The 27,956-nt window shown below is 45.3% G+C and overlaps 1 protein-coding gene and 1 non-coding gene across 2 annotated transcripts; one reads left to right on the top strand and one right to left on the bottom strand.

Annotated features, from left to right (window-relative positions):
* Positions 1 to 90: 90 nt before the first annotated feature.
* LOC140899600 (schlafen family member 9) lies at positions 91 to 25,348 on the bottom strand. Its single transcript, XM_073315388.2, has 7 exons — positions 25,071 to 25,348; positions 23,310 to 23,371; positions 20,388 to 20,575; positions 14,803 to 15,899; positions 11,272 to 11,400; positions 8,470 to 9,193; positions 91 to 4,159 (listed from the first exon to the last, which is right to left on the bottom strand). The coding sequence occupies exons 4-7, from the start codon at positions 15,890 to 15,892 to the stop codon at positions 3,349 to 3,351; spliced, it is 2,754 nt and encodes a 917-aa protein (XP_073171489.1). The 5' UTR covers positions 15,893 to 15,899; positions 20,388 to 20,575; positions 23,310 to 23,371; positions 25,071 to 25,348; the 3' UTR covers positions 91 to 3,348.
* Positions 25,349 to 27,426: 2,078 nt separating this feature from the next.
* LOC140899914 (Z30 small nucleolar RNA) lies at positions 27,427 to 27,522 on the top strand. Its single transcript, XR_012155501.1, has one exon. It is a non-coding gene; the product is annotated as a Z30 small nucleolar RNA (small nucleolar RNA).
* Positions 27,523 to 27,956: the final 434 nt, after the last annotated feature.

Raw genomic sequence — 27,956 nt, 5'->3', positions numbered from 1 at the left:
GGGGAGGTTGAATGTGAGCATTGTGAAGGAGAGAACAGCAGCAGAATGAGACGCAAATAGCAATTTGTAAATTAAGATTTATTTCATGTGATTTTACAGACAGATTCTTTATGTTTGAGACAAGCAATGTAGTTAGCACGGACCCATTTTAAATCCACGAAAGAAAACACCTGACATATTAACAAATGGAATCTTAGCGTACAGTTCTCTAAATTTGAATCCAAGCATGTATAAAGCCATTGCGTAGCTGCAGGGAAGCAGAAAATCAATAGTCTGATAGAAAATGGTAAATTATGTGCTACATAATCAGGAATCTGGTTTATTATTTTTCTTACCACCGGACAAGCAAATCAGGTTGGGGGGGGAGGGGGGGGATAGGATGGTAGTGACGGCCATGCTGGCGCCTGGATGCGTGGAACAATCTGGGGAGCAGGCACTGTAATCCATGTAACTACCCCTCAAGAGGAAAGTTTGAGCGCAAGAGGTAGCTGCGGGCAGATTCTCAGCAGGGAACCGGAAAGCAAAGTGGTGCTATTAGCAAAAATGCTGAATTCTCTGTCCTGTTGGGAAAATGCCACGTTCCATGCCCTCGGAGTGGCAGAATCCGCAGGGCATTGGTAAGAGATGAACTGGGCAGTTCACACCTCTTAGAACTGTTGTTTTAGGCTGTCCGCAGACTCAAGCAGGCATCACTGAATCTGTTTACACTCCACAAGGGTGAAGGCTGGAAACATTTTTTTTTTTTTTTTGAAAAATGGGTAAAGGAAGGCAAAAATGAGTGAGTTCGTGACCTCCATGAAACCTGTTCGTCAACTCCTTTTCTCACCCTCCTCACGGGGTTGTGACCCACAGACTGAAAACCCTGGAAATAATACATTGCATTGTAAAAACTAATCTAGACCCAGGACACAAACTTTGTTCCTAGCTGAGCATTGTGGAGGTTCAGCATTAGAATTTACAATTATGTTATTTAGTTTGAGTTAGCTGGCAGCCAATTCAAACGCAACCAAAAATTCTAGCCAGACAATGCGCTCATAGTTCATTCCTATAAGGACAAGCACAAAATAGCTTAAAACCAAAAAAAGGCAATAAAGTCACTGCGCCAAATTCATTCCTGGAGTAAAACTCCATTCAGGCTGGGGCATAGAAAACTGGATCGTGAACTGACTGCCAAGGGGGTTCTATCTTCCACTCTCAAGTTCTGTCAGCAAGTCTGATAGTTTGAGCCTATTCCATGGATGGCTTTGAAAATTATCTAAGAAACCACCTTTCTGTCCACTGGAATGATCTCCTCTGGGCAGCTGCAGTCAACCGGTATTATCAAACTAAGACCAAGATTTTCAATATGACCTGGAATTCTTTGTGGAGCATAATTGCTGAGAAGACTCTGCTGTTGCATACAGATGCTCAGACACTCCAGGGATCAGGAGGGCCATACGGCCACCTAGATAGTTCTAGACCAGTAGCAGGTATTGCAAAAGCAGACATGGTCACCCTAGGTACAGTGAGTTGCAGTGATCCAGACAGGAGGTCACAAAGGAAGGGGTACAGTTTCCCAGCCCAAGCAGATGGAAAAAGTTTACTGAAAGCTGTAGCTACTTGAGGATCAGAAGGATATCTAGCCTAACACATCGGTCAAACTGGGTGCAAACTCCCAATCAAGGCTGACTCTAGTTAAACCCAATGACTTCCCTTGAGTTTAATCATAGCCTGATGTAAATCTTGGGCACCTACTCACTTCTCTTAAAAAGAAAACCTTCCACATATTTTGCTGAAGAACTCAGTTATCAAATTCCAAAGATGTAGGCAATCATTGGCTATAGAACATAGATGTTGAATTAAGGAAGGAACCAAAATTCTGAATGAGAATGAAGAAAAGAGAACCCAGCAAAGACCCAAGACCCAGGGCTGTACTTTTGTAGTTAGTAGTGAATGTAAGTAGATCTGAATAAGCTTTCCCTCGCTCAAATATAAGTGCAAATTAATCAGTTTTGCTAGTTACTTATTCCTAAATACCAATCAAGTTGAACTATGAGCCAAATGTAAGAAGTGGTTTGGTTTGCATTGAGTAACCAAACCAAACCTTTGTTTGCTCTCACAGGTTACCCTAAAAATGTTTTATATAGCATCTGAAGTTCATCATTCCAAGGTTCAAACCTAGGGTGAACTCCTGGTTCCATTGACTTAAGAGGGCTAGTATTTCACCCCTAATATTCTGAGGCTACCAAAGTTTCCTTGGACCATGCAGTCCTGTCCTATGCCAAATAACTTGCAAGGTTACATCACTCCAAACTTTCCTCCTCCAGGGTTCTCTGGTTGCCTTGTAGCATTCCATCTGGGCTGGCTACCTTGGGAGCTAACTGCTCTTGGAACCAACTGCAGCATCAAATAAAATATTTGAATTTGAAGTCTGCTCCAGTTGCTCAATAATATTAATGCTTAGTAATGTTCTAATGTCTCCCTCCAGAGGATTTCAAACAGGTCACCAAACTGTAAAGACGCCGCAACACCCCTGTGGAAGACAGGGAAATATTATCTCCAACACCAGGCAGAGACTAAGTTCTACATTTTCAAAACTGGCCTCTCATTTTGTATGCCCAGCTTTCGAAACTCAAGACCTGATTTTCAAAAGTGCTTAGCACCTAAAACTTCAGTAGGAGCTGTGGGTGATCAACGTATCTGAAAACATGTCCATAGGGCCAAACATTTCTAAGCTAGGTATCTAACATTTGGTTCCTAAATTTAAAAAAATCCTCTTTTTCAGAGTTGCTGAGCACCTGTAGCTCCTACTAATGTCCAGTGGCGTTTGGAGTGCTAACCACCTTTCAAAAAATCCAGTTATATTTCTTTAACAGCCTAAATATGGATGTAGGAGCCTAGGTATCTAACCCTGGGCACCCAGAAAACAACAACCCAGGAATCCAAAATCAGAAGCCACTTCTGAAAATCGGGCTCAAATGACTTACTTGCACAGTGTAGCCTTGGGGAAGTGGTAAGGTGAGGACTAGAACCCAGGAACTCTTCCAGTCCCCGCACTCACTCCAAAAACGTGTTGCCTACCACTTGCCCGTTCATTCTCATGCAACCAAAGTCTAAACAAGATGCTGCACTAGTCCATGGAAACTCTCAACAGTAGTTAGGCCCCACAGTGGTTCAAATTGCCCATTGCATGCCGTGTCACTTTATTTCTGTTTTTTTGTGCATCGGCAGGTCTCAGGTAGTTTATTAGCTAGGGACTGTGAAATGTCTCCATTTTGCAAATTTGGAACCATGGGCCAAAAACCATATCATGAATATAGCTCATCCTCTCTGCACTACTAGAACTGTAGGCAAACCCTAGATGGGTTATTAAACAACTCCTGAGTAACCACTGGGGATCTTTTCAAACAGCAAATGGAGGTGTAAATTAGCTCTGGATGCCACACAGAGTAAAAGGTTGTCAGAAATCTTGTCCTGGGTAGAGACCGGATTGACACCAAACACAATGCTCCTTTCTAGGCCAGAAAAGCGACGGATGCTGTCAAGAATAATACGCTTTCCCTGTATTTCATCTGCTTCTTGGAAAACTGGATTCAGCCTATATTTCCTCATTCCTATTTTTATTATGTGTTCATATTTTTTTTTATCATCGTTTGTGCTGAACAGAATAGCAATCTCTTTCTCTGAGTAGCCCTTTTGTAAATAGCTAAAACATTGTCTAGCCACATAATTTGCTATTTCGTTCATATTTAAGTTTCTTTTTATGGTATAATCACCTGATACATCGTGACCACATGTGGCTTCACTTAACAAGTTTTTTAAACGCTCATAAGGAACATTTCCTAATTTTTTATCTTGTACAATCCTTTCCATTTGTTTTTTTATGATGTCGTATATGTCCGTGGAATTACGGACCACTTGGGTTAGTGATTCCACAGGGTCATGCTGACGTGCAGGTGGAAGACCAGATACGAAAGGGTGACTTGTCTGTAAATAGTCCAAGAAGATCCAGAAAACACCAGGCTCATTATGACTTTGGGTGATACATTCAGCCTTCCTATACCAACAGCCATCTTCTTCCCGGAAATTCTGTGCTTCATCAACTACTATGTGTTTCACCTTTTCAAAGTTGTTCTTCATGAAAGTTACTCTTGTCACAGACTGGCAAATTCCTTTTTCACTACAATATAAATAAAATATTTGATAAATATTAGTGTGTGTGCTGCAAAGTACTTCTCTAAATCTAATCAATGTAGATTGAATGCTGTGTCAGTTAAATCATTTTTCTGTAGATTTGCAGCATACCAACAAAACCAATTCCCATCCCATTAAAACTTTGACTTTATTAAGAAAAAAAATGACTCTTACCAAGACTAATGCATGCATCCCAGATACCCACATACCTTGAACACAGAATTATACCAGAAATCTGCACTCCTCGAGTTTGTTATGTATAGGGCCCTACCAAATTCACAGTCCATTTTGGTCACTTTCACGGTTATAGGATTTTAAAAATTGCAAATGTCATGATTTCAGCTATTTAAAGCTGAAATGTCATGGTGTCGTAATTGTAGGGGTCCTGACCCCAAAAAAGGAGTTGTGGGGGGGAGGGGTAGCAAGGTTATTGTAGGGGGGGTTGCCGTCCTGCTACCCTTACTTCTGCTCTGCTGCTGGTGGCACCGCTTCCGAGCTGGGCGGCTGGAGAGCGGCGGCTGCTGGCCCGGAGCCCAGCTCTGCAGGCAGTTCCCCGCCAGCAGCAGCGCAGAAGTCAGGGTGACCTGGGATGGTATCGCCACCCTCACTTCTACGCTGCTGCCTGCAGAGCAGGGCCCTCAGTCAGCAGCCGCCGCTGTCCAGCCGCCCAGCTCTGCAGGCAGCAGCGCAGAAGTGTGTCGTGGTCTGGCATTGCCACCCTGACTTCTGCCCTGCTGCCGGGAGGGCGCTGCCTTCAGAGATGGATGCCTGGCCAACAGCCGCCGCTCTCTGGCCCCTGAGCTCTGAAGACAGCGCAGAAGGGTGGCATTACTGTGATCCCCCCTAAAATAACCTTGTGACCCCCCCCTGCAACTCCCTTTTGGATCAGGACCTCCAATTTGAGAAACACCGGTGTCCCCTGTGAAATTGGTATAGTATAGGGTAAAAGCAGACAGAAGACCAGATTTCAAGGGGGGAGACCAGATTTCACGATCCGTGACACATTTTTCATGACCGTGAATTTGGTAGGGCCCTAGTTATGTAGCAAATTTGATCTGAAAATTATTTGAGATCATTTTTTGTGTAGGGATGCATACAGACAGGAATAAGAAAAGGAGTACTTGTGGCACCTTAGAGACTAACCAATTTATTTGAGCATGAGCTTTCATGAGCTACAGCTCACTTCATCGGATGCTGAAGCTCACGAAAGCTTATGCTCAAATAAATTGGTTAGTCTCTAAGGTGCCACAAGTACTCCTTTTCTTTTTGCGAATACAGACTAACACGGCTGTTACTCTGAAACCTACAGACAGGAATATTTTCATTCTAATTGCATTGCCTTGCTATAGACAAGTTCTATTTTAAAAGTTTTCACTTTGATACTTATTTTCGGGATCTTAGATCCATTTCCAAGGAAACAGAAATGAGCACTAGCCACAAGTAGCTGAATCATTTTCAGCTGCTGACCTCCACTTCAAATGTCTGCTTTCCATGGAAACAAGACTCTCAGTTGAGTGTCCCAGCTTCAGGATGCCTGCTCAGATTTATGACAGATTAATTTTAGAAACTTGCTACACGCTTTTCACTGGTGCTTTTGAATATTTAGGACACGCCATAAATCCAGGTTTCAGTTTTTCTCACACGCGCTACAAATTCTGGTTGGTGATGAATCTAAGACTCTGATCATCACAGGAAAGGCAAACTGAACTGCTATGTTATGAAGCCATGTGGCAATGAGATTTAATACTCTATGACTACAGTTCCTCAAAGCATTTAAGCATGTGCTTAACTTTAATCCCATGCTTTAGTTCCGTTGATTAGCATGAAAATTAAAAGAATGGAGCCTTTAGAATGTTTATAAATAAATCCATTTCAATCACAATATTTCTAGAATTCTTGTGGGTTTGAAACTAAGGCTCTCCTCTTTGAAGAAAGGAGGGGGAGGAGTGATAAGGGACTCCCACCTTAGCTTTTGTGGCTTTGACATGTGGGTGCTACACATCACTTCTTTGATAAACCCTAGAAAAAGAATAGCTTCATATCCTTTAACAAGCAGGAGGTGCCTGCTACTTGAGAAGACAAGCCTGTTGGTTGGCTGCCTTTTAACCAAACAGTTCCCAGTATTACAATCTACAGTAGCTTCATAGAATCATAGAATATCAGGGTTGGAAGGGACCTCAGGAGGTCATCTAGTCCAACCCCCTGCTCAAAGCAGGACCAATCCCCAATTAAATCATCCCAGCCAGGGCTTTGTCAAGCCTGACCTTAAAAACTTCTAAGGAAGGAGATTCTACCACCTCCCTAGGTAACGCATTCCAGTGATTCACCTACACTTCTTTTTCCCTATAATCACCTCCTGGCAGGGGGTGGCCACATTCAGCTTTCTTTAGCGCCCTTTTTAAGTTCTTATCAGGAATATCTATTTGTGGATTTTCTACAAGATTTTTCATCCCTTGGAGCATAATATTGTATATGTGAGTGGCATTCTGGATCCTTTTGGTTAGCCATTCCTGAGAATATTGTTTTCTTGGCTGTGGAAGACCACAGAGAAAAGTGTGGCTTGTTTGTAAACAGTCCAGGAAAATCCAGAGAATACCACGTTCATGACCATCGTTTCCTTCTGTGAGCTGCTTAGCCTTTGTGTACCAATCTTCACTACCCTTTGACTAGAAATTCTGGGCCTCATCAACTACTATGTGCCTCAGTAATTGATTATAATACTCCTGAAAGAAGGTGAATCGGGTCACAGTCTGGCAAATGTTTCTCTTTCTACCCAATAAAAGAGAACATTCAACATCATTTTGATGGATTTCTGCCTGTGCACTGATCCAGGCCCCGATTCAGTTAAGGTACTTAAGAACATGGCTAACTTTAAGCATGGGCAATGAGGAGTCCTTGTGGCACCTTAGAGACTAACAAATTTATATGGGCATAAGCTTTCATGGGCTAAAACCCACGTTATCAGATGCATGGAGTGGAAAATACAGCAAGCAGTATATATATATATATATTACAGCACATGAAAAGATGGGAGTTGCCTTACCAAGTGGGGGGTCAGTGCTAACGAGGCCAATTCAATTAAGGGGGAAGTGGGTTACTGCCCCTTAATACTTCCACCCTAATTGAATTGGCCTCATTAGCACTGACCCTCCCCTCCCCCCTCCACACACACTTGGTAAGGCAACTCCCATCTTTTCATGTGCGGTATATTTACACCTGCCTACTGTATTTTCCACTCCATGCATCTGATGAAGTGGCCCACGAAAGCTTATGCCCAAATCAATTTGTTAGTCTCTAAGATGCCACAAGGACTCCCCGTTGTTTTTGCTGATACAGACTAACATGGCTACTCCTCTGAAACCGTTAAGCATGGGAGTAGTGACACCACCATTCTAGCACCAATGTAACCATTTGTATAGACCGGGCTCTCGGACATTTCAGCACTTTGTCAACACGACAACTTGCTGAAACACCTGAGCCCCGTCCACAGTAGTGTCTCTACCATTGTAAATGCTGGTGCAGCTGTATGTATGAATTCAGTGTTGGAATTCAGGTATGTAATTTTGTACCATACATGCACCAAAGAGGGCTGCAACTTCTCCTAAACTGGAGAGCCTTGAAGCCTAAAAAATAAAAGCAAGCAGGAGATGCACTGATTTTAGCACATCCCAGCTACAGCCTCTGTCAGCCAGGCTTCTGTACAACATCCAGCAGAAATCAAAGCTGATCTCCCCCAATTTAGTCCCCAGTGGAGCCTATCAATAGAAACCCTGCCTGCCCTCCCCTAGAGGTGAATCCCCTCTGGTCTGCAAGAGGTTAGCTGACCCGCAGAGGTGCAGTTTCCACATCCCTGTGCCAACGGAGAGATCAATCTGGCCCAAAATGTTTTACAGTGGATTGTTATAAAGGGCCTTCCAAATACCATAACAACAGTCCAGATTGTCCTGTAACATGAAAACTACCCTCTCTCTTGTGGTATCATCTCAGGCTGTGCCTATGCTGGCAACCTTAAAACCTATAATACTCCACTGGAGATGGGTATGATGGAAACTGTTCGTTTAGATAGGGTTCGGGCATTTCTCCCACATGTCCTCTAACCCTGCTTTGTGGGGAGCTGTGCTGCTGGTGAATTGAATGTCATTGTTCACACTGTAGACAGAGCCTGAAACATCTGCTACTTTGCAAAAAAATGGTTTTGGCTACTGACATACGTTTTCTCCCCAATTTCAATGCCCCTTTGACATTTACTATTAATTAACTACGGGCACAGGTTTGAGTTGCATACAAAATGCTCACCTCACAAAGGTTTTCAGTGGCGCGTTCTCACAAATGTAGAGAATCTCATCAGACTGGCAGCGAAACATGTGCCTTATCTTCTCGATGATCTTCAGGGCCACTATTGTTTTCCCTGTTCCTGGCAGGCCATAGATAAACAGCTTCCTGCATTTGTGGAGATCTTTTGAAAGTATCTCATATTGTTTAATAGTGAGGAGATTGAAAAACTCACACCCAAGGCTGTCACTTAAAAAAGACCTAAAACCCAGTAAGATTATCACAAGTGAGTCCAGTAATTTTGGCATGTCCTTCTGGGATACAGTGTAGCTAGCAGGGTACTTAACTTGCAAACCTAATTCTGTATTTCCTTCTTCATTGGTTCCAAGCTGTAGGAGATGGGGAATCACACACACTCTCTGAGTGTATCCCCCAACATTTACCAGTTTCTGTTTCAATGCACGAGCAGTTTGTCTTGCATATTCAAACATATTCGCAGAACAGTCCTTCTGAGTCACAGTGTACAGCGTTGGGTGTTTGCCTGCAGCTATTAAGAGAGCATCACAGACAACTTGCTGATTCTCTGGCAATCCGATATCTACAGCCCAGCTCCTTGAAAATATCAGTAGTCCCTGAGATGCCTGCAGCTCTTCCATTTGCTCGTTCATTAAATTCTCCAGCCCTGGATACTCTGAAAACAGCCCTTTGGTGAGGTTTTCTGGTGTGTATATTATTTTATTAGAATACACTAGAAAGTGAGAGAATTAGAAAAACATTAACAAATTTTATGACTATTTTCTTTTTTTTTCTTTTGGTTAGACACTGCAATACCATTTTAAATTATTCCAACTGAATTTCTTGATGTTAAAAATGTTGGATTGGCAACCCTGCAGATCGAAGTCTTATTTTGCACAGAAACCAGTACAGCAGGAGCAATGGCAAACAAGCTTTCCTGACACACTACCCCAACCCCCTGCCCATAATCATCCACCAATGAGTCTCAACCATACTCTGTAGGGACCCCCTGTAGGGATGGAAGGGGATTTCAGACTCCATTGGCCACTAATACCTTGGTGCCTCTGCTCAGGGCATGTCTACCCTACAAACTTAAGTCAACCTATGTTAAGTCGACTTACAGTAATTACTGTGGTGGTTCATGTCCACACAACCCTCCTTCTGTTGGTGGTGCATGTCCTCACCAGGAGTGCTTCCACCAACTGAAGAGGGGCAAGGAGGGGAGGGGGAGAGGGCTGAGAGCCCGGGCTCTCAGCTCTGTGGCTGCCCCCAGGTTCCCCCACTGGGAGCCCGACTGACCCCCTAGGCTACGTGTCTGGAACGGTGGCTCTCTCTTTTTGCAGTCTCCTGCCTCATTCACCTCACATCTTCCAGCACTGAAGGTAATGGTGCTATGGCTAATTCACATGGGGAGTCGAGGAAGCCACATCTCCATACAACAGAATAATACACTACATAACATCCACTGGGCCAGATCCTGGGTTGGTGTAAAATTGGCATAGCACTATTACTTTCAGTGCTGGAAGACGTGAGGTGAATGAGGTGGGAGACTGCAGAAAGAGAAAATATGGTCTGATAGTTGAGGACGTTCACAGCTGCCCTGAGGACTTGGGTTCTATCCCTGGTTCTGCCACAGACTTTTAATATGATGTTGGCCAAGTCACTTAATTCGGAATTTTCCACAGGTGGCCACTAAACTATGTATTCCTCATTTTCTGGGTACCCAGTTTGGGATGCTTTGGGCCTGACTTTTAGAAGGGCCTAGCACTCACAACTGCAACTGAATTCAATGGGAGCTGTACGTGCTTGGGTCACCAGATCCCAACTCAGTGCTTGTCCTTCCAGGTTCCCATGAGCGTTAATCCTGCCTCTGCCACTGACTCATTGCATGTCCTTGGGTGAGCTCCTTTGTCTCTGGATTACTGGAGCATCCTGACTTTCTTACAAGCATTCAGACAAATTATTATTCCTCTGTAAATTTACAAGAGAAGTTCATTATTTATGATTATTTACTGTCCTGTTTAAAACAGTTCCCTCAGCCAGTCAGGGAGTGGAAAGAACAAGGTGTGACATAGGTGTTAAACCACACATTGTGAATAACAAAAAATGAATAATGAATAGTCAATATGAACTGATTATAAACAACCCATAGTCTGAAATGTATTCATTGTAGCTATTCGGCAAATAGTTACAAACATTGAATGTATACATAGAAATGAGGAAAGGTTCAGGAACAATTCCTTAGCCTAAAAAGCGCCTAAAGGCAATCAACATTATTATTCCAGTTAGTTCAACCAACTGTAAAAGGGACATCAAAAAGTGAATAAAGTGCAAATACTAAGAAAATCCAGCCGACCAAAACTAAATTCACATATTAAGAGTCTGACACCCCAGAGGCTGCAGGGAATTCACACTTGGATTTTAGGGACAGCCACTTAACACAGTAATTCTGTAGAACCCACAGCTTTCTTGTGTGAAAAATGAAAAATGTTGGAATAAATATTAAACTTCACATAAGATCGCACATTTACATAAATTAGCCATGGTGAGGGAGGGTTGGCAGAGAGATAAGGAGGATTCAGATAGGTCAGTGTTAAGACATACCAGTTGGTCTGCTTTAACCAATTTATATGTCCCCATTGCCTTCAGTCCTCAATTCTTCAAAAAGCATGTGTTCTACATACATAGAATATATTTTTTTCTATTAAGTTCTAATCATTTCTAAACTGGATGCCTTCAATCATTATGTCCATCAATGTCCAGATGCCAGAAATAGACTAATACAAAACATTACAGACCAAAGAGACATACCTGGAAATAGAGCTTTTCGCAGATCAGACAGACACGTGAGGCCTTTGTTGGAAAACACGGGTTTGGAGAGTGGGGATGCACCTGACAGACTGAGCACAGTCTTCAGAACTTCAGCTAAATTTGAAATCTCTTTAAAAGTAAATTAAAGTTAATATTAACACACTTATTTCACCCCATCACCCCCATATGAATTTTTACCTAGCATGCTCTAAGCTGCTCTCATAATTGGTGTGGGTTTTGCATGGTAAATGCACTGGTCTAGCATGAGCACCATGTGGAAACTCTCAAAATGAGATGAGATTATTTATTTTAACTAAAGGTTCTTATTTGGGTACCCAGCTGCAGCAGCAGTGTCCTTTCACTTTAGCGAGGCTGAAACGGTAGAATAATTCTGCTACATACTGAAGATATGGAGACATTGAGGTGGGGTTTTGGTTGCCAGACCTTGGGTTCCCTTATGCCTATGGTAGCAAGTGGGGGAAGAAAGGCAGGAAAGGTCATTAGCAAGTGTAAATCAGGACCAAGATATTTGATTTCATTCCCATTGGTTTCTTGTTTAATTATCTCTCAGGAGTGTGAACTTGGAAGAAAAGGACTTTGATCTTTGGTTCATGCTGATGAAGAGAAGGCTGGTCATTAATAAGGTTTCCACCATTTGTGATGTGATTAAGGATGAGGGACCTCCCCAGTTTTGCACATGTAGCTGAAATTGAGTTGGGTGATACTGCAGGGACCTATATTGGCACAGAATATGTTTATCAAGTATTCAATAAATGCATGCTCTTTGCAACCGACCAAAAGGGTAGGAGAGCACTCTCATGTCGTTCTACAGGATTCCAGTTTGTTCTCCCTCTTGTTCAGTGTGTGCATAAAGCCACTAGGAGGGTTAATGAGGAAGTGTGGGCTGTGATATCTTCTCTGTGGCTTTCTCATACTGTCTCTTCCAATTCAGATGATGTGGTTGTTGTGTTTCCCTGCATCTGGTTGAGATTAGGACATGGACAAGAGACTCAATCCAGATAAAACAGTTATCAGATGTTGATAAGGTGGGAACGGAACTGGAATTTTGGACAAAGACTCTGTCTGCCCTTGTGAGGCCATGTTTTTGCTGTTGCCTTTGTATAAATGTGTTTTTACATCGAGAGAGCTATCTATCTTAGTACAAAAAGACACCTATTTTAGTAATGAAGACATAGCTTAACAGATGTTGTTTGTCCACCGTTTGTTATTCTTGTTTGCTGCTTGGGACTCTGGTTAGATTCCCAGTTACAGTTGGAGGGTTAGCCAAAATGGCTTCCTCTGCTTGCATCTAACCAGGATGTTGACATCTTATCTTTTGGTTGTGACTCTCACTACCATGACTTGTGATTTTATCACCTCAAGAGTGGGTGTCTACAGTGTCTACCAGCAGGACAGTGGGGTGGGAGGAGGTATTGTTTCATGGTCTCTGTGTGTATATAATGTCTTCTGCAGTTTCCACTGTATGCATCCGATGAAGTGAGCTGTAGCTCACGAAAGCTCATGCTCAAATAAATTGGTTAGTCTCTAAGGTGCCACAAGTACTCCTTTTCTTTTTGCGAAGACAGACTATCACGGCTGTTACTCTGAAACCTGTCTACAGTGTGCTGCACCTTAAATCAAGCCAGAAACTGAAGACAGTGGAGAAAGGATAAGTCGCCTTCTTCCATGGCGTGTTTTGCTGTGAGCATATCACACAGCCTTGTCTTGCTGTCTCTGGGTTTCCAAGTGGAGTTTAAGGTGTAGCTTTTGACCTATAAAGTCCTAAATGGCCTGGGACCTCCCAAACGGAGAGACACTTTTCACCTCAGGCCATACCACCACAGCTCAGACTGGCGTCGGCATCTGAGTTCTCATGACAGAAGACAGTGGGGGTGACTGGCAAGGTATTCCCTTTGAGGGCTTCTCAGTTTTGGAACTCGCTCCCCAACCTTGGTTCAAAATAGTCCATATTTGTTGATCCTTCAGGACATGCTGAAAGGCTCATCTGTTCATTGGGGGTGTGGGGCTTCAGAGGGCAATCTTGCTAGAGAGGAACTATTTAATAAGGGTGGAGTATTTTTCCCATGCTGTAAGAATTTTAGTTATTTACTGCCCTACACCATATGATTGGCATGAGGGTTTGATTTTATATTTGATTCCCTGTGTGTTATGTTAAGGTTGTCTAGAGCTTGGGAAAGACACCTTCTATTTGTTCCTAGAAATTATAAATGGTAATAATAATAAAAGACTTCTGTAGCCTCCACTCGAAGATTCTCCCGTAGCTCAATAATGTTCAGTAAGAAAATGGAAGTGGCCCCAGGATGGTGAAGGACAAATTTGGTCTAAATTAACTGAGTCACATCCCTCAATCGGGACAAACTGATGGAATCTCTTTCACCATGGCCTATGGATGAGTATACTTTAGGAACTGTTTAATGGGGGGTTATAACCGAATACTGCACTTCTGTCCACCCTCTTCCAGCAGTGGTCCACCAACCCCCTCCAGGGCTCCATTCCCCAGAATTCTCCCGTAGCTCAATAATGTTCAGTAAGAAAATGGAAGTGGCCCCAGGATGGTGAAGGACAAATTTGGTCTAAATTAACTGAGTCACATCCCTCAATCGGGACAAACTGATGGAATCTCTTTCACCATGGCCTATGGATGAGTATACTTTAGGAACTGTTTAATGGGGGGTTACAACCGAATACTGCACTTCTGTCCACCCTCTTCCAGCAGTGGTCCACCAACCCCCTCCAGGGCTCCATTCCCCAGTCCCTCTCCCTGAGGAAACACTGCTGACCCAGGCCCCTGTGGAGCTTCCTCTTCAGATCTCTCTCCCTTACCGTGAACAGTAAGCGCTTTATATCCTGCTTCCCTCTACCCGGCAGACCCTGCTGTAGCCTGAAGTCACTTGATGTGAAAGGGAACCCAGGCACAAGTGGCAGCCATAAGGGCTGGAACTATGGGTGCCGAGGGTGCTGCCGCCCCCCCTGGCTTGAAGTGGTTTCCATCCTACACAGGGTTTACAGTTTGGTTCAATGGCTCTCAGCACCCCCGCTACACAAATCGTTCCAGCCCCCCTGGTGGCAGCTGGGTCCTGAGCTCCTCCGAACAGCCCACCTCACCCTGTAACACACAGGGCACTACTCAGTGTGATTAAGGGTGGCAGAATCGGGCCTAAATACTTCTCTTTCCTTGTTGTCTGTCTGAAACACCTGTGCAAACAGGAGAAACCAAATGGCTGTGTACACAGTGTTGTCTCGTGAGCACAGTAAACAAATGGATTTTTCAAATGTGGTAACCTTGGTTATAACAGCAAACAGGTCAAATAAATTCTGACAGACGTGTGAATTTTAACTTGGCAGTGTCACTTTAAGAAAAGCATTCTGGGGTTGGAGCACCATTGATTTTAAATTTTAGGATCACTTCCTTGTCAAGCCAACAGTGGTGCTACCATGCTACAAATGCTGATGTTAATTTTAATATGGAAAAAATAAACTATGATACTTTTATTTTTAAAATAATTGGACCTGGGTCAGGTGTTGTCATCAGGTCCATCCAGTCCTTGGCCATCAATCTTTCAAATCGGTCATCCTTCACGATCCATGAGTCGGGATTATGCAAAAACACAGCGCAACAAAATGGCTTAATTTTCACAGCACATACATAGCCATACAAGTTTCCCTGATTATCCCGTACATTCAGGATTTTAGGGACAACAATCAGTTCTGGCCGAGAACTGCAGAAATGGAAGACGTGCTGCACCTTCTGCCTGCCACGCTCTACTATCCTGAGTAACTGATTGGCTGTTACATTCTCTTTTCTGCAACCAACAACTTTCCTCTCATCATCCACACCAAAAAATAAATATCCCCCCTGTGTGTTTGCAAAAGCAGAGATGTACTTTGGTAATTTGTCTTCAATGTCTTTCTGGATGATGTTCAGGTTGTCTGCTGAAGCAAACTCTTTATAGTCAACACGTGTCGACTCAGAGAAGTTCAGCTTCTCACCATGGGTGAGGTGCTGTACATTAAAAATATTTTCAATTGAGTCATGTTCTTCCTCAAAACCATTCAGGACGGCTCTCTCAGCTCCTTGCTGTGTCTCATCAGATCTTCTCCTGGAACACTCTTTCTTCCTTTTGAAAAATTGTGCAGCAACACTGGAATTCATGAGTTTAACAGAAGTGCCACATCTCTGGTACAAGCCTGTTTTCTGGCTGCAAATACGAGATGAAGATGAAATATCTGATGAAGATGAAACTTCAATTCTCCATGATTTAACAAAGATTAAAAGTTTGCTGTTTTGCTTAATGCTTTCAAAGTAGTCTGCAAACATCTGAGATGGAATAAGTTCTGTAAAGGAATCTTCTATATCCTTCCCAAGCCCATCTCCTTCATTGTAGCCCTCATTTTCAATCTCTGCCTCTATCAAACCTCCTCCTGAGTTCAACAATGCACACGCTGCTTGGGAGATATTCTCTTTTTGTTTCTTCTTGATGTGTTGTTTGTTCTTTTCCTTCCTGTATGTCTCACCAAAAATTACTTTTCCAACTTTTACAACCACATCAGGATACTTAGTGTTCAGGTCAACACATGGATGCTTCTCCTCCGTGGCCATCCTGTTCCTGAAACAAGGGAAAGGATAATTCTCACTTAAAACAATAAGTGTGGGCAGCAGGAGGACACTACCTGGCTGTCCCATGAAAGTACCTTCTTCTGAGGAGGTACATTAGCAGGTAAACCTCTCACTCTGATGGGGTCATTTTGTTTTTAATTCTAATGTTATTAAAATGCAATTATAAATAATGCAGTTCACATATGGCCAAAGTGAAAAAAAAATCTTTGTATAAAATTATTGTAACAAAGAGACCAAATGGAAAGGATGCAAAGCCAAGATGCTGGTTAAGGGTTATAAAATCTATTACCTAGGGAGTTCAATCTACTGAAACGGTGTTGGAATTATTCTGGATGAAACCGTGCAGAGGCATGTCATAGCGGTTACCAGAAGATAAGACCTACTGATGAGTGTTAAGCTGTGTTAAGCAAAAGGTAACTATCCTAATAGTAAGTGGATACATAGGCACTGGCTTCCTCATTTCCCTGGCGTGTTTGATCCCTGCTCTGCCCCAAGACCCCACCTCTGCCCAGCCTCTTCCCACCCAGCCTCTTCCTGCCCCCATTCCTCCCTCTCCCCTGAGTGCACCCGGCCCTCGCTGCACCCCCTCCCTTCCCAGCGCCTCCAGCATGCCGCTGAACAGCTGATCCCAGCAGGCAGGAGGCACAGGGCGGGGGGGAGGACGGGGAAGAAACTGACAGGCTGGGCTGTCATTGGGTGCTGAGCACCCCTATTTTTTTCCCCACGGGTGCTCCAGCCCCATAGGTACAGAGTCAGTACCTATGAGTGGGTATGCACCACAGTTAGGAGAGGATTACAGCACATTGCCACTAACAGCAACAGACTCTGCATCATCACAAGGACTGCTTTCTGCCTCCAACTAATAAAAGACATATACCCAACAGATTAACCAGCTTTGCAGTACAATACAAAACCTTCATCACAACCTCAGCATGCAATAGATTTACCACACTATTCATGTTAAGTGTGGGGTGTGGTAAGGGTTTATGGTGGAAGCATGAGGTCATAATTAATGGTAGAACCAGGAATAGAACCCAGTACCCTTGAGCCCCACTCTGCTATCTTAACCCCAAGACCTGTGTGATGGAGTGTACAAATTCCACACGGGGTAACAAGGGGCTAAGGGATTATTTTGGGCCCAGCCACACCCACCCTGCCACACCTGCAGCAAATGCTCCATGATCTGATGGAGGAATTAAAAGACAGGGAAACAGCTCATTTGAGGGCAGACCTGGAAAAGAGCAGATCTGCAGCCCAGAGCTCCAGCCGTGCACTGTGAAGACTGAAGTCTCTGAAACAACTGCCCCAAAGGGGCCCCTCCCTAAGGGAAGGGAGAACCCACCCCCGAAACAACCAGAGGCAGAAGTATTCCCCTCTCCCCTGCATGTGGACATTGGAAATCTCCTCTTATTTTCTTGATTTGGACTCCCCTATCAGGGGAAAGGCTTGGTCTGAGCTGACCTAGTGGGGAGCGGGTGAAATAGGAAGTGGCCCAGGGAGGGCAGCCTTAAGCAGCCTCAGTTGCCAGATCACTGGTTGCTCAAAGGGTCCTGGGTAGCAGCCCAGTGGAGTGGGAGGACCTGGGCTCCCATACTAACAACCCCGCTGTCAGCCACAGATTGTGGCCTGGGCCATGCTTCCCAACCAATGCCTGAGTGAGGACCGTTACAACCTGCCTTCCTCTTCTTACTAAACTTAGGCTCTAACCAGCACTGTTTCTGCAAAGGAAACTCATCTCTCACTAATTTATTACCTCTTATTTATTTATATCTTTGAATGTCAGCAAAGTAGTGGACAAAGGAGAACCAGTGGACATAATTTATTTAGACGTTCAAAAGGCCTTTCACAAGTCATTTTAACGAAAAAAATTTACAAAAGAAACTAAATAGTTGTGGAAAAAGAGGCCAAGTATCATGGATAAAAAAATCTGGCTCAGAGACAAAACAAAGTAGAATTAAATGGTCAACTTTCATTTTAGCAACAGCCAACAGTGGAATGCCTCAAGATTCCACACAAGGTCTCGGGCTGTTTAATATATTTATTAATGACCCGGGACAGGGGTTAGCAGTGAGGCTGCAAAATTTACAGATGACAAACAGTTTTTTAAGTTAGTCGGTACCAGACAGGACTGTGAAGTATTTCAGAGGGACCTAGCTAAGCTACACAAATATGTAACAGGATGGTAAATGAAATTCAATGTTGATAAATGCAAAGCAATGCACAGTGGAAGGGAAGATTTAAACTACTCATACACCTTACAAGATTCTGAATTAACTGTATTAATTAAAGAAAGGGACCTGGGCACCAATGAAAACTCCTTCTCAATGTGCAAATATAGTCTAAAAAGCAAAAAGATGTGAGGATGCATAAAGAATGAGGTGGAGAATAATATGGACAATATTATAATGCCTTTATATAAATCAGTGATGTGGCCTCATCTAGAACCCTGTGTACAATACTAGTCGCTCATCTCAAAAAGGACATTGCACAGTTAGAGAAAGGCAATGAGAATCACTGGGAACACAGGAGAGATTTTTGGTGAAGAGACATTGAAAAGATTGGTTTTATTACCGTAGAAAGGAGACAAATAAGGGGGGGACACAATAAAGACATAAAATAATGGTGTCAAGGTGATAGATCACAAGCTCTGTTCTCCTGGTCTCATAACACATAAACAAGGAAGCACGAATTGAATCAAAAGGTGACAAATTCAAAAACTAATAAAAGTAAATACTTTTTCATACAAAGTGTACACTATGGACCTTGTTGTCACAGGACGTCACTGAGGCCAAGAATTTAGTAAGATTCTAAGAGGGAGTGCACATATAAATGGGTAACAAGAACATCCAGAGTTATAATAGTTCATGCTAACAAAAATATTGGCAGGGATATTAACTTCATGTTTCAGAGTTTAGGCAAATCTTGCTGGAGGATTCTCTGCTCCTTGAGGTCTTTAAACCATGATTTGAGGACTTCAATAGCTCAGACATAGGTGAGAGGTTTATTGCAGGAGTGGGTGGGTGAGATTCTGTGGCCTGCGTTGTGCAGGAGGTCAGACTAGATGATCATAATGGTCCCTTCTGACCTAAATATCTATGAATCTCTAATTATTAGAGGTTGAGATGAGACATCATGTGGGGGGGAAGGGGGATTATCTGACATCTGTCTGTTGTGGAGTTCTTACACCTTTCTTTGAAGCATCTGGTGCTGGCCACCCAATATTGGGTCTGATCCACTATGACAATTCCTTTGTTCCTATGTCAGATATTTGAAATTGATTTAAAAATCAGTTTTGCAGTAAGATGAATCCAGAAACATGGCTGAATTTATGCCCAGAAAGATTCCAAAATAGATTATTTGTCAAATTCTTATCAAAATAAAAAGTTTAATATTTTAAAACTTTTAGTAAAATAACAGATCTCTTCCTTTTAGAAACATCTGACATATTAAGTTGATCTGAAAATTCATGACTTCTATTTTTAATCAAAGTGTTTCTGAAGTAAAAGGATAAAGAGTTTAGCAATAGTAAAATCTACATTTCTAGCTGGGTTGGAAGGGGCTCAGACAGCAGCTCAGACCAGCTCTGCCCTGTGTCCCGTTTTCCCTGGGGAAATAGGGTCACCCTACTTTCAGTGCTGTGCAGGTGGGGAGGGAGGGGAGCTGCTGCCAGCCGCAGGAGGGAAGTGGGGAGGGAAGGGATGAGCTCTACAAAGACACAGGCAAGGTTATCCCCGCTCCCCTCCTCCGGCCTGCGGCTGGAGGCAGCCCTGTCCCTTCCCGCCTTGGCACAGTGCTGACAGGCTCCCGCTGACCAACTTCTGGCGCGAACCCGGGCGGAAATCTCGGGGGCACGTGACCCCACATGTCCTCTCCCCCCCCCATTTTCCCACAAGGAATGTTTCATTTGTTGGGGGGGGGGGCATGGCTCCCTGGTCCGCCCGGTTCTGGCACCGGTGGCCGCTTTACACTCCTAGGGTGTAAAGTGGTCTTAGTGTAAATGAGAATCAGCCCCCCACAAAGACCAAGACACAATTGCTGCTCTGGGCACCACAAATCCGAGAGGTTTCAGAGTAGCAGCCGTGTTAGTCTGTATTCGCAAAAAGAACAGGAGGACTTGTGGCACCTTAGAGACTAACCCATTGATTTGAGCATGAGCTTTCGTGAGCTGCACCCGATGGAGTGAGCCGTAGCTCACAAAACTTATGCTCAAATAAATGGGTTAGTCGCTAAGGTGCCACAAGTCCTCCTGTTCTTTTTACAAATCCGAGACTGACTCCAAGGACCTGCCCCAGTGCTCCCGAGCAGGGGGCCGCCCAGGAGCCTTCCAACCTGGGTTTCTGACCTAGGAGATGCCGGCTGGAAATCCCGCACGGGATCAGTAGCGGGGCTGATCATTACACACGGCAGCGGGCACATGCCGTGTCCGGGGGGGGCCGGCCGCGCTCCGCCCCCCCAGCCCAGGGGAAGCGAGTCTGACCTTGCTTCTCTTCTGCTCTTCGGAGTCTGCTCGGCCGACGCAGACAAGGCGCCTCTCGGAGCCGATCTCAACTTCCCACCTCCCGAGCGCTGCAAGAAACGCTCCTCTTGGCCTCAGTTCATTTCACTGCCCCCCGCGGCTCTGGCCCTGGGTCCTAGCGCTCCTGATGTGACCGGACAGGGCGGAGTCTGCGACAGAGACAAAACCGGCCGAGTTGGACCCACAGCGCCGAGCAGACGCGGGGCTAACCCTGAAGAGCTCTGCCAGCAGGAAGACAGGCGAGGGGGCCAGGAACTGCTGAGGTCTACCCCCACCCCGCCCGAAGCCAGAAACAGGATGCTGTAAAATGTCATCTGATTTCTTTTCAACCAAGGAAATTGTGGATACAGACTAACAGGGCTACCCCCTGGGATGGGACCCTGTGATTCTGCTATAAGAGTGTCCACCCCCAGAGACATGCACTGAAATACCTGAAGGTGTGAATTAAACCCCAGCTGGTTATTTTGGTCCCACTTTGCATGTAGACAAGGCCTTAACCTCTCTTTGCCTCCACTCTTACATTTGTACAATGAGGCTAATACCACAGACCTCACCTGGAGGATGTGAGGATTAATTAATTTGTACAGTATTTGAAGGTGAAGGGTGGGATTTTCAAAGCTCCCAGAAAGATCTGGGCACCCAGTTCCCATTAGAAGTTAAACACTCAAGTGAGCAGCCCTGACTCTGAATACTGCCCTGACCTGCTGAGTGGAGTGACTGATAGGTTGACGTAGTCACTTTTCAGAGTACAGCCCCACGTTCCATGCCTAACCCGTTCTGAGACAAGCAGTGAACCAGACCCAAGGACGATTTCTTCTTCTTCTTCATAATTTATTTGCAGTGGTGCCCACTATGTATTAGGCACTTTCCAAACACTTAACAAGGACAGTCCCTGATAGGAGGTGTTCCCAACCTAGGAACAGAGCTCTGAGGAAGGGAAATAACAATAGGCAACTTACACCCTTTTTATTTAAAAATCAACAAAAGTCACTCTAGACAGCATGGCTGAGGTGGGTCTTTAGGAGGGACTTGAATGTGGATAGAGTAGGGACCCTTACAGATGAGCTCAGGAAGCTTGTAACATGCCAAGGCGGCTGCACGGGAAAAGACACGGAGGTGGTTGTGTGAGAATCTGCCAAACGAGCAGATGAGAACTGTGGCATTCATTGCCAGGGGATGTTGTGAAGTTCAAAACTATAATGGGATTCAAAAAAGAATTTAAGAAGTTCATGCAGGGGCACCATTTCAGATTTTGGGATGGGGGCAACTTTAACTGTGATTACATGGGCTACTTAGGCACCTGAAAACTTTTTTTTTTCCAGACAATAATTTAGAAATTAGCTGACGGGAGCACTGTATCTAATTCCTATATACAGAAAGAAAATTAAATAAATATGAGACCCATTCAGCTCTAATACTAACATGTTCTGTCATCTTGTGTCATGTCACTTAAGGGACACTGATCAGGCTTAACATTTTAAAGCATATGCTTACTCTTGAATATAACAATGGAAACAATTGTAGAAAAAAATCTAGATTACTTCCTATCATTTAGGCTATTTACTTTTTGCAGTTCACCAAGCTTGGAATAGATCATTTAATGTTTGGAAACATCCTACTAGGGAAAGGCCCTGCAACTTTATACTGCACCTGCCTGGGGCTCTAGGGGTGATACCTCATGTCATAAATATAAAGGGAAGGGTAAACCCCTTTAAAATCCCTCCTGGCCAGAGAAAAAAATCCTCTCACCTGTAAAGGGTTAAGAAGCTAAAGGTAACCTCACTGGCACCTGACCAAAATGACCAATGAGGAGACAAGATACTTTCAAAAGCTGAGAGGAGGGAGAGAAACAAAGGGTCTGGTCTGTCTGTCTATATGCTGCTTTGTCGGGGATAGACCAGGAATGGAGTCTTAGAACTTTTAGTAAGTAAGCTAGCTAGGTATGTGTTAGATTATGATTTCTTTAAATGGCTGAGAAAAGAATTGTGCTGAATAGAATAACTATTTCTGTCTGTGTATCTTCTTTGTAACTTAAGGTTTTGCCTAGAGGGGTTCTCTATGTTTTGAATCTAATTACCCTGTAAGGTATCTACCATCCTGATTTTACAGGGGGGATTTCTTTATTTCTATTTACTTCTATTTCTATTAAAAGTCTTCTTGTAAGAAAACTGAATGCTTTTTCATTGTTCTCAGATCCAAGGGTTTGGGTCTGTGGTCACCTATGCAAATTGGTGAGGCTTTTTATCCAACATTTCCCAGGAAAGTGGGGGGGGGGTGCAAGTGTTGGGAGGATTGTTCATTGTTCTTAAGATCCAAGGGTCTGGGTCTGTAGTCACCTAGGCAAATTGGTGAGGCTTTTTACCAAACCTTGTCCAGAAAGTGGGGTGCAAGGTTTTGGGAAATATTTTGGGGGGGGAAGACGTGTCCAAACAGCTCTTCCCCGGTAACCAGTATTTGTTTGGTGGTGGTAGCGGCCAATCCAAGGACAAAGGGTGGAATATTTTGTACCTTGGGGAAGTTTTGACCTAAGCTGGTAAAGAGAAGCTTAGGAGGTTTTTCATGCAGGTCCCCACATCTGTACCCTAGCGTTCAGAGTGGGGAAGGAACCTTGACACCTCACTACAAATATTAGACTAGAAACTGACTTTAACCAGGGGTGAAACTGACACTTTCAAGTCACTTTCACAGTATGGCCAATCCCAAATGTTCAAAAATTATGAGTCAGGCTCACCAAAAATCATGAGATTGGCTTAAAAATCATGAGAGTGTTTAAAAATAACAGATTTGGTGTTCTTTTTATTTGCTTTCTACTTTCTGAGCCTTGAGGGTGCACTGGGTCACATTTTGAATCTTTCTCCACAGCCATGAGGGCCAGAAACTCACTTTTTTTCTTTAAGAAGGAAGGCTGAAATCATCACAGATCCACTTGACTGCAGGAGTTGGGGCTTTAAAGAAAACAATAATTATCATGAGACTCATGACAAAATCATGAGAGTTGGCAACACTGCTCACTTCTGTTTAAAGGCTAGTTACTTTCTAAAAGGCTCTTCAGAACAACACCACAATGACTGAGTTGAAGTTCTCACAGGTGAATATTTAAAACCAAACACCAAGAAAATTCCACATTTTAAAGTTCTTCTGAGGTATATCAGGGCCACTGCAGGCAGGAAAGGAAAATAAACAGGCACAGGAGCTCTGGGCAGCTCTTCCTCTCGAAAAAAAAAAAAAAAGTTGGACGGTCAAATCTTACAGTCCTTAATCAGGTAAAACTTCTATTGCCATCAGCGCCTCCACTCATGGATATTAACATGTGTTCAATAATTATACACTTCATACTTAACTATCTTCAGCCATCTTATCCAGGGCTACTATTTGATACACATTGGCTCAGGGACTATATTTTCTGGCATATTCTGAACAATGCTGAGCGCAGATGGTGGCAGTGAATAGGAACATAAGAATGGCCATACTGGGTCAGACCATTGGTCCATCTAGTCCAGTGTCCTGTCTTCCGACAGTGGCCAATGCCAGGTGCTTCAGAGGGAATGAATAGAACAGGTGATCATCAAGTGATGCATCCCCTGTTGCCCATTCCCAGCTTCTGGCAAACAGAGGCTATTGACACAATAATACAATATCACAAATAATACAAATCGTGACAATAACAATCAACTTTATGGACTCTATGGATGCAATTTCTGTTCTTTGTTCTTGAATTGGCCTGAATACAGCTGAAACCTGAAGAATTTGAGGCATAAACACATCTGATACTCATACAGTACTTTCTCATTCCTTCCTTTTCCCAAACTCCAAACAAAAAATGACAAAACAAAATGGTTTTCAGTTAAAATATAAAATTTCACAGCAGCCATTGCTCTACAGTCCAGCATGGGGCAGAACCTGTTAAATGATCTCCTCTCATCTGACTCTCATTCTTTCTCTTTCTTTCTTCATCCTTCCTGACCTCTGTGCTGCTTTTCATGCTGTCAACCATGACATCCTTCCCAATAGCCTGGGAGTCTCAGAGAGCTGGCCTTCTTGGTTTTGCTCCCATGTATAAGAGTTCTCTTTTTTTTTGCAGCATGCGGCAGAGAGAAAGGCTGGTCCAGTGGACAGAAAGCTAGCCCTCAGAGACCTGGGTTCTATTTCCCCTTGGACTTCCTGAATGACCTCAGGCCAGTGTTTCAAAGGTTTTTAGGCACCCCAAAATGCAGCTAGGCGTCTAGTGGGGTTTACAAAGCACCCAACTTTCTAGGTGCTTTTGAAAATCCCATTAGGTGCCTAAATGCCTTTGGCAATCTGGCGGTTAGTCTGTGTGTGCCTCTGTGCCCCATCTGTACAATGGGGATAATAGCACAGTTCTACTTCTCCGAGGGGCTGTGAGAAGAAATAGGTTAGACAGTGTGAAGCGCTGGGATACTACAGTGATGGGGCCACATAACTACCACAGGTAGAGTGGGAACTTCTCGATACCATTGCTAGCCCTTCACTTGGTTTTGGCCCCTTCTTCTCACCTGTCCCCCTCACATCTCCCTCTTTTCTGAATGTAACCTTGGCTCAGAGAACGCGGCTATATTTCTTCCGAGTTCCCCGCATTCTGTAGTCTCCTCCAGACCCTTAATTTAATTACCAGCTCTTCCTTACCTCAATCACCCCGCCTCTGTTTTTAACCAGAGCCCCAGGGGCACAGGCGGAGGCTAGCCCCTCCCCTCTGATGAGCAGACAAGGGGGACTTGTGGCACCTCGGAGACGCACCGATCTACTGGCGCATGAGGGGACAGGAAACAGTGGGTGTCGCCACACGCCCTGTAACCGGAGCCATCGCTTGAGACAGGCCAATGCCAGCGGGAGAGCGGGCTCCCCTTACAGGGTGCGCGGTGACACCCACTGCTGCACCGCCTCTGTGTTTATAAATCGCCCCCCCCCCCATCCCAGACCAAGACGCAGTCGCTGCTCTGGGCGACACAAACCCGAGACTGAGGCAAGGGCCGCGGCGGGCACACGCCGTGTCCGGGGGGGGGGGGGGGGGGCGGGGGCCAGGCCGCGCTCCGCCCCCGCCCCCGCCCCCGCTGCTGGACCGAGCCCAACCTCCCGCCGCCTCGACCCCGCCCCTTCCTGCTTAGACCCCGCCCCTTCCTGCTTCGGGCCCCGAGCTCCTCCCGGAGCCCGCCCCGCCCCCCGCTCGGCGCAGCAACGAGGTTCCAGAGCCCCGCCCGCCGCCTGGGTCAGCTGACCCGTGACCCAGACGGGGCGCTGTGATTGGCTGCCAGGAAGGGTCAGTGGGGTCGTAAAGACCAGCATGGCGGAGCGCGGCATGGAGCCTGGTGAGCCGGGCGGGGAGAGCCGGGGGCAGCGGGCCGAGCCGTGGGCTGGAGGGCTGGGCTGGCCGGGCCGGGCCGGGCCGGGCTGGGCTGGGCTGGGCTGGGCTGGGCTGGGCTGGGGGGCCTCGTCTGGGCAGAGCCGGGGCTGGAGGGCTGGGCTGGCTAGGCCGAGCCGGGGGCAGCGGGCCGGGGCTGGGCCGGGGCGGGGCTGGGCTGGGCTGGGGGGCCTCGTCTGGGCAGAGCCGGGGCTGGAGGGCTGGGCTGGCTAGGCCGAGCCGGGGGCAGCGGGCCGGGGCCGGGGCTGGGCTGGGCTGGGCTGGGCTGGGGGGCCTCGTCTGGGCAGAGCCGGGGCTGGAGGGCTGGGCTGGCTAGGCCGAGCCGGGGGCGGGGCGGGGCTGGGCTGGGCTGGGGGGCCTCGTCTGGGCAGAGCCAGGGCTGGGCTGGCTAGGCCGGGCCGGGGGCAGCGGGCCGGGGGGCCTAGCCTGGGCAGAGCCGGGGCTGGGGTGCCTAGCCTGGGCAGAGTCGTGGGGACTCAGTGAAGTGGCTGGTTTTAATGGGCTCTGAGGTCCATTTCCTGCTCTGCTCGGCGGCCGCTACCGTGTCCAGGCGGGGCAGCCGCCGCCCGCCCCCCCGGCCTCCCTGGCGGTGTCTGTGCTGGGGGGCTGCGTGGGACACCAGGTCGCGCCATCTCCTTGCTGCTCACTCAGCCTGTGGCCACTACAGCGACCTTAGCGTGGCCGCCGGCTACAGCCATGCTGTTACTGATCCACCTCCCGCAGAGGCGGTAGCTAGCCTGGTGGAAGAATTGTTCCCTTCACCTAGCGGTGTCTGCAGCAGGGTTAGGTCCGCTTAACGGCCTCTCTCGGGGATGTGCATTTTTCACAGGGCCCAGCAGCACAGGTAAGTCAACGCACGTTTTCGGTGCAGAGCAGGGCTACGTCGGCACTACAGAGCCAATCAATGCCAGTAGAGCTGTGCCAGCCTAGCCCCGGCATACGCCAAGAGGGCTTTTTCTGCACCACCTCACCAATGCCATTAGTTAAGCCAACTGAAGCACTTTTCGGTTGTCAGAGTTGGGGTTCTTGCTAGCTAGCTATGTTGATATCGGGGTTGTGGTTTTTTCCACACCCCTGACTGACCTAGCTATTCCAGTATAAGATTTAAGTGTGGACCAGGCCTCACATGGATTGCAAACCTCCCAAAGATTCTTCCGTTGACTCTGTGCTGCTTCATTTTGGGGAGGGAAGGTAAAGGCAGGAAAGAGAACACTGTCTAAAGCAGTGATACTCAGATTGAGGTTCACGAGCCACAAGTGGCTCTTTAATGTGTCTCCTGCAGCTCTTTGCAACACATGGTATTAACACATTGTGTGACTTAATTATTAACCAATCAGGATGCCTTTACTATGTTGTTAACCAGTTGTAGTTGATAAAATAACACTTGGTCAGTCATTTTGCTGTGAAAGTATATAAAATATTTAAAAACAGTAAATGAAAAATAATGAACTCTTACTACTGTGGCTCTTTTGGGTAATGTTGATTGTCAATTTGGCTCCTGAACCACTAAGGTCTCAGTATCTCTGGTCTAAAAATAGCATTTCAGTTCCAGAATTAGAATCAGTTAGTGGTGCTTTTTGCCACAGAAAGTAGGTTCTGTGTTGGAAGAGTGAGATGTGCCTAAAGCAATGATGAGTGAAGTATAGTTTGACCTGGTATTGCCAAGATTTTGTCTTGGTTCTGACCAGGGTGTGATAATGTAATCTTCTCTCTGAGCTGATTCTGGTTACATTCATCTAGAATTAATTAGTCATTCTTTGGACACTAAATATTTTTATACATCCTTTTAAACCGATTGAATTATGTATCTAAGCAGCCATCCTGGTAGGAGCTATTAGTGAGGGAAAATGAGAGAAATCCTGTGTTCGCTTCTTATATAAAGCTTTGCACTAACTCATTTTTTGAGTAATCAGTTGTGTTAGGACCACTGCATCTTGACTTATTTCTGAGGATATAGTGAAAGCAGGTTACATTCCTAAGTTCTCTTTTCCTTATAATGAGGGTGGCCTATTGAATCTTGGGTGTTCCATTTTATTTACCTTTTTACAAAATATGCAAACTTGGTTAAATTGTAATTGAGTAAATTATGCAATAGCTATTAATGAGGCCTTTTTAAACTGTGTTCTAATTCAGCTTTCATTTTCTTCCAGGTT

The sequence above is a fragment of the Lepidochelys kempii genome, chromosome 17 (genome assembly GCF_965140285.1).
Source record: "Lepidochelys kempii isolate rLepKem1 chromosome 17, rLepKem1.hap1, whole genome shotgun sequence".
In the NCBI taxonomy this organism is placed as follows: Eukaryota; Metazoa; Chordata; order Testudines; family Cheloniidae; genus Lepidochelys; species Lepidochelys kempii.
This window is presented reverse-complemented; position numbering and strand designations above follow the sequence as displayed.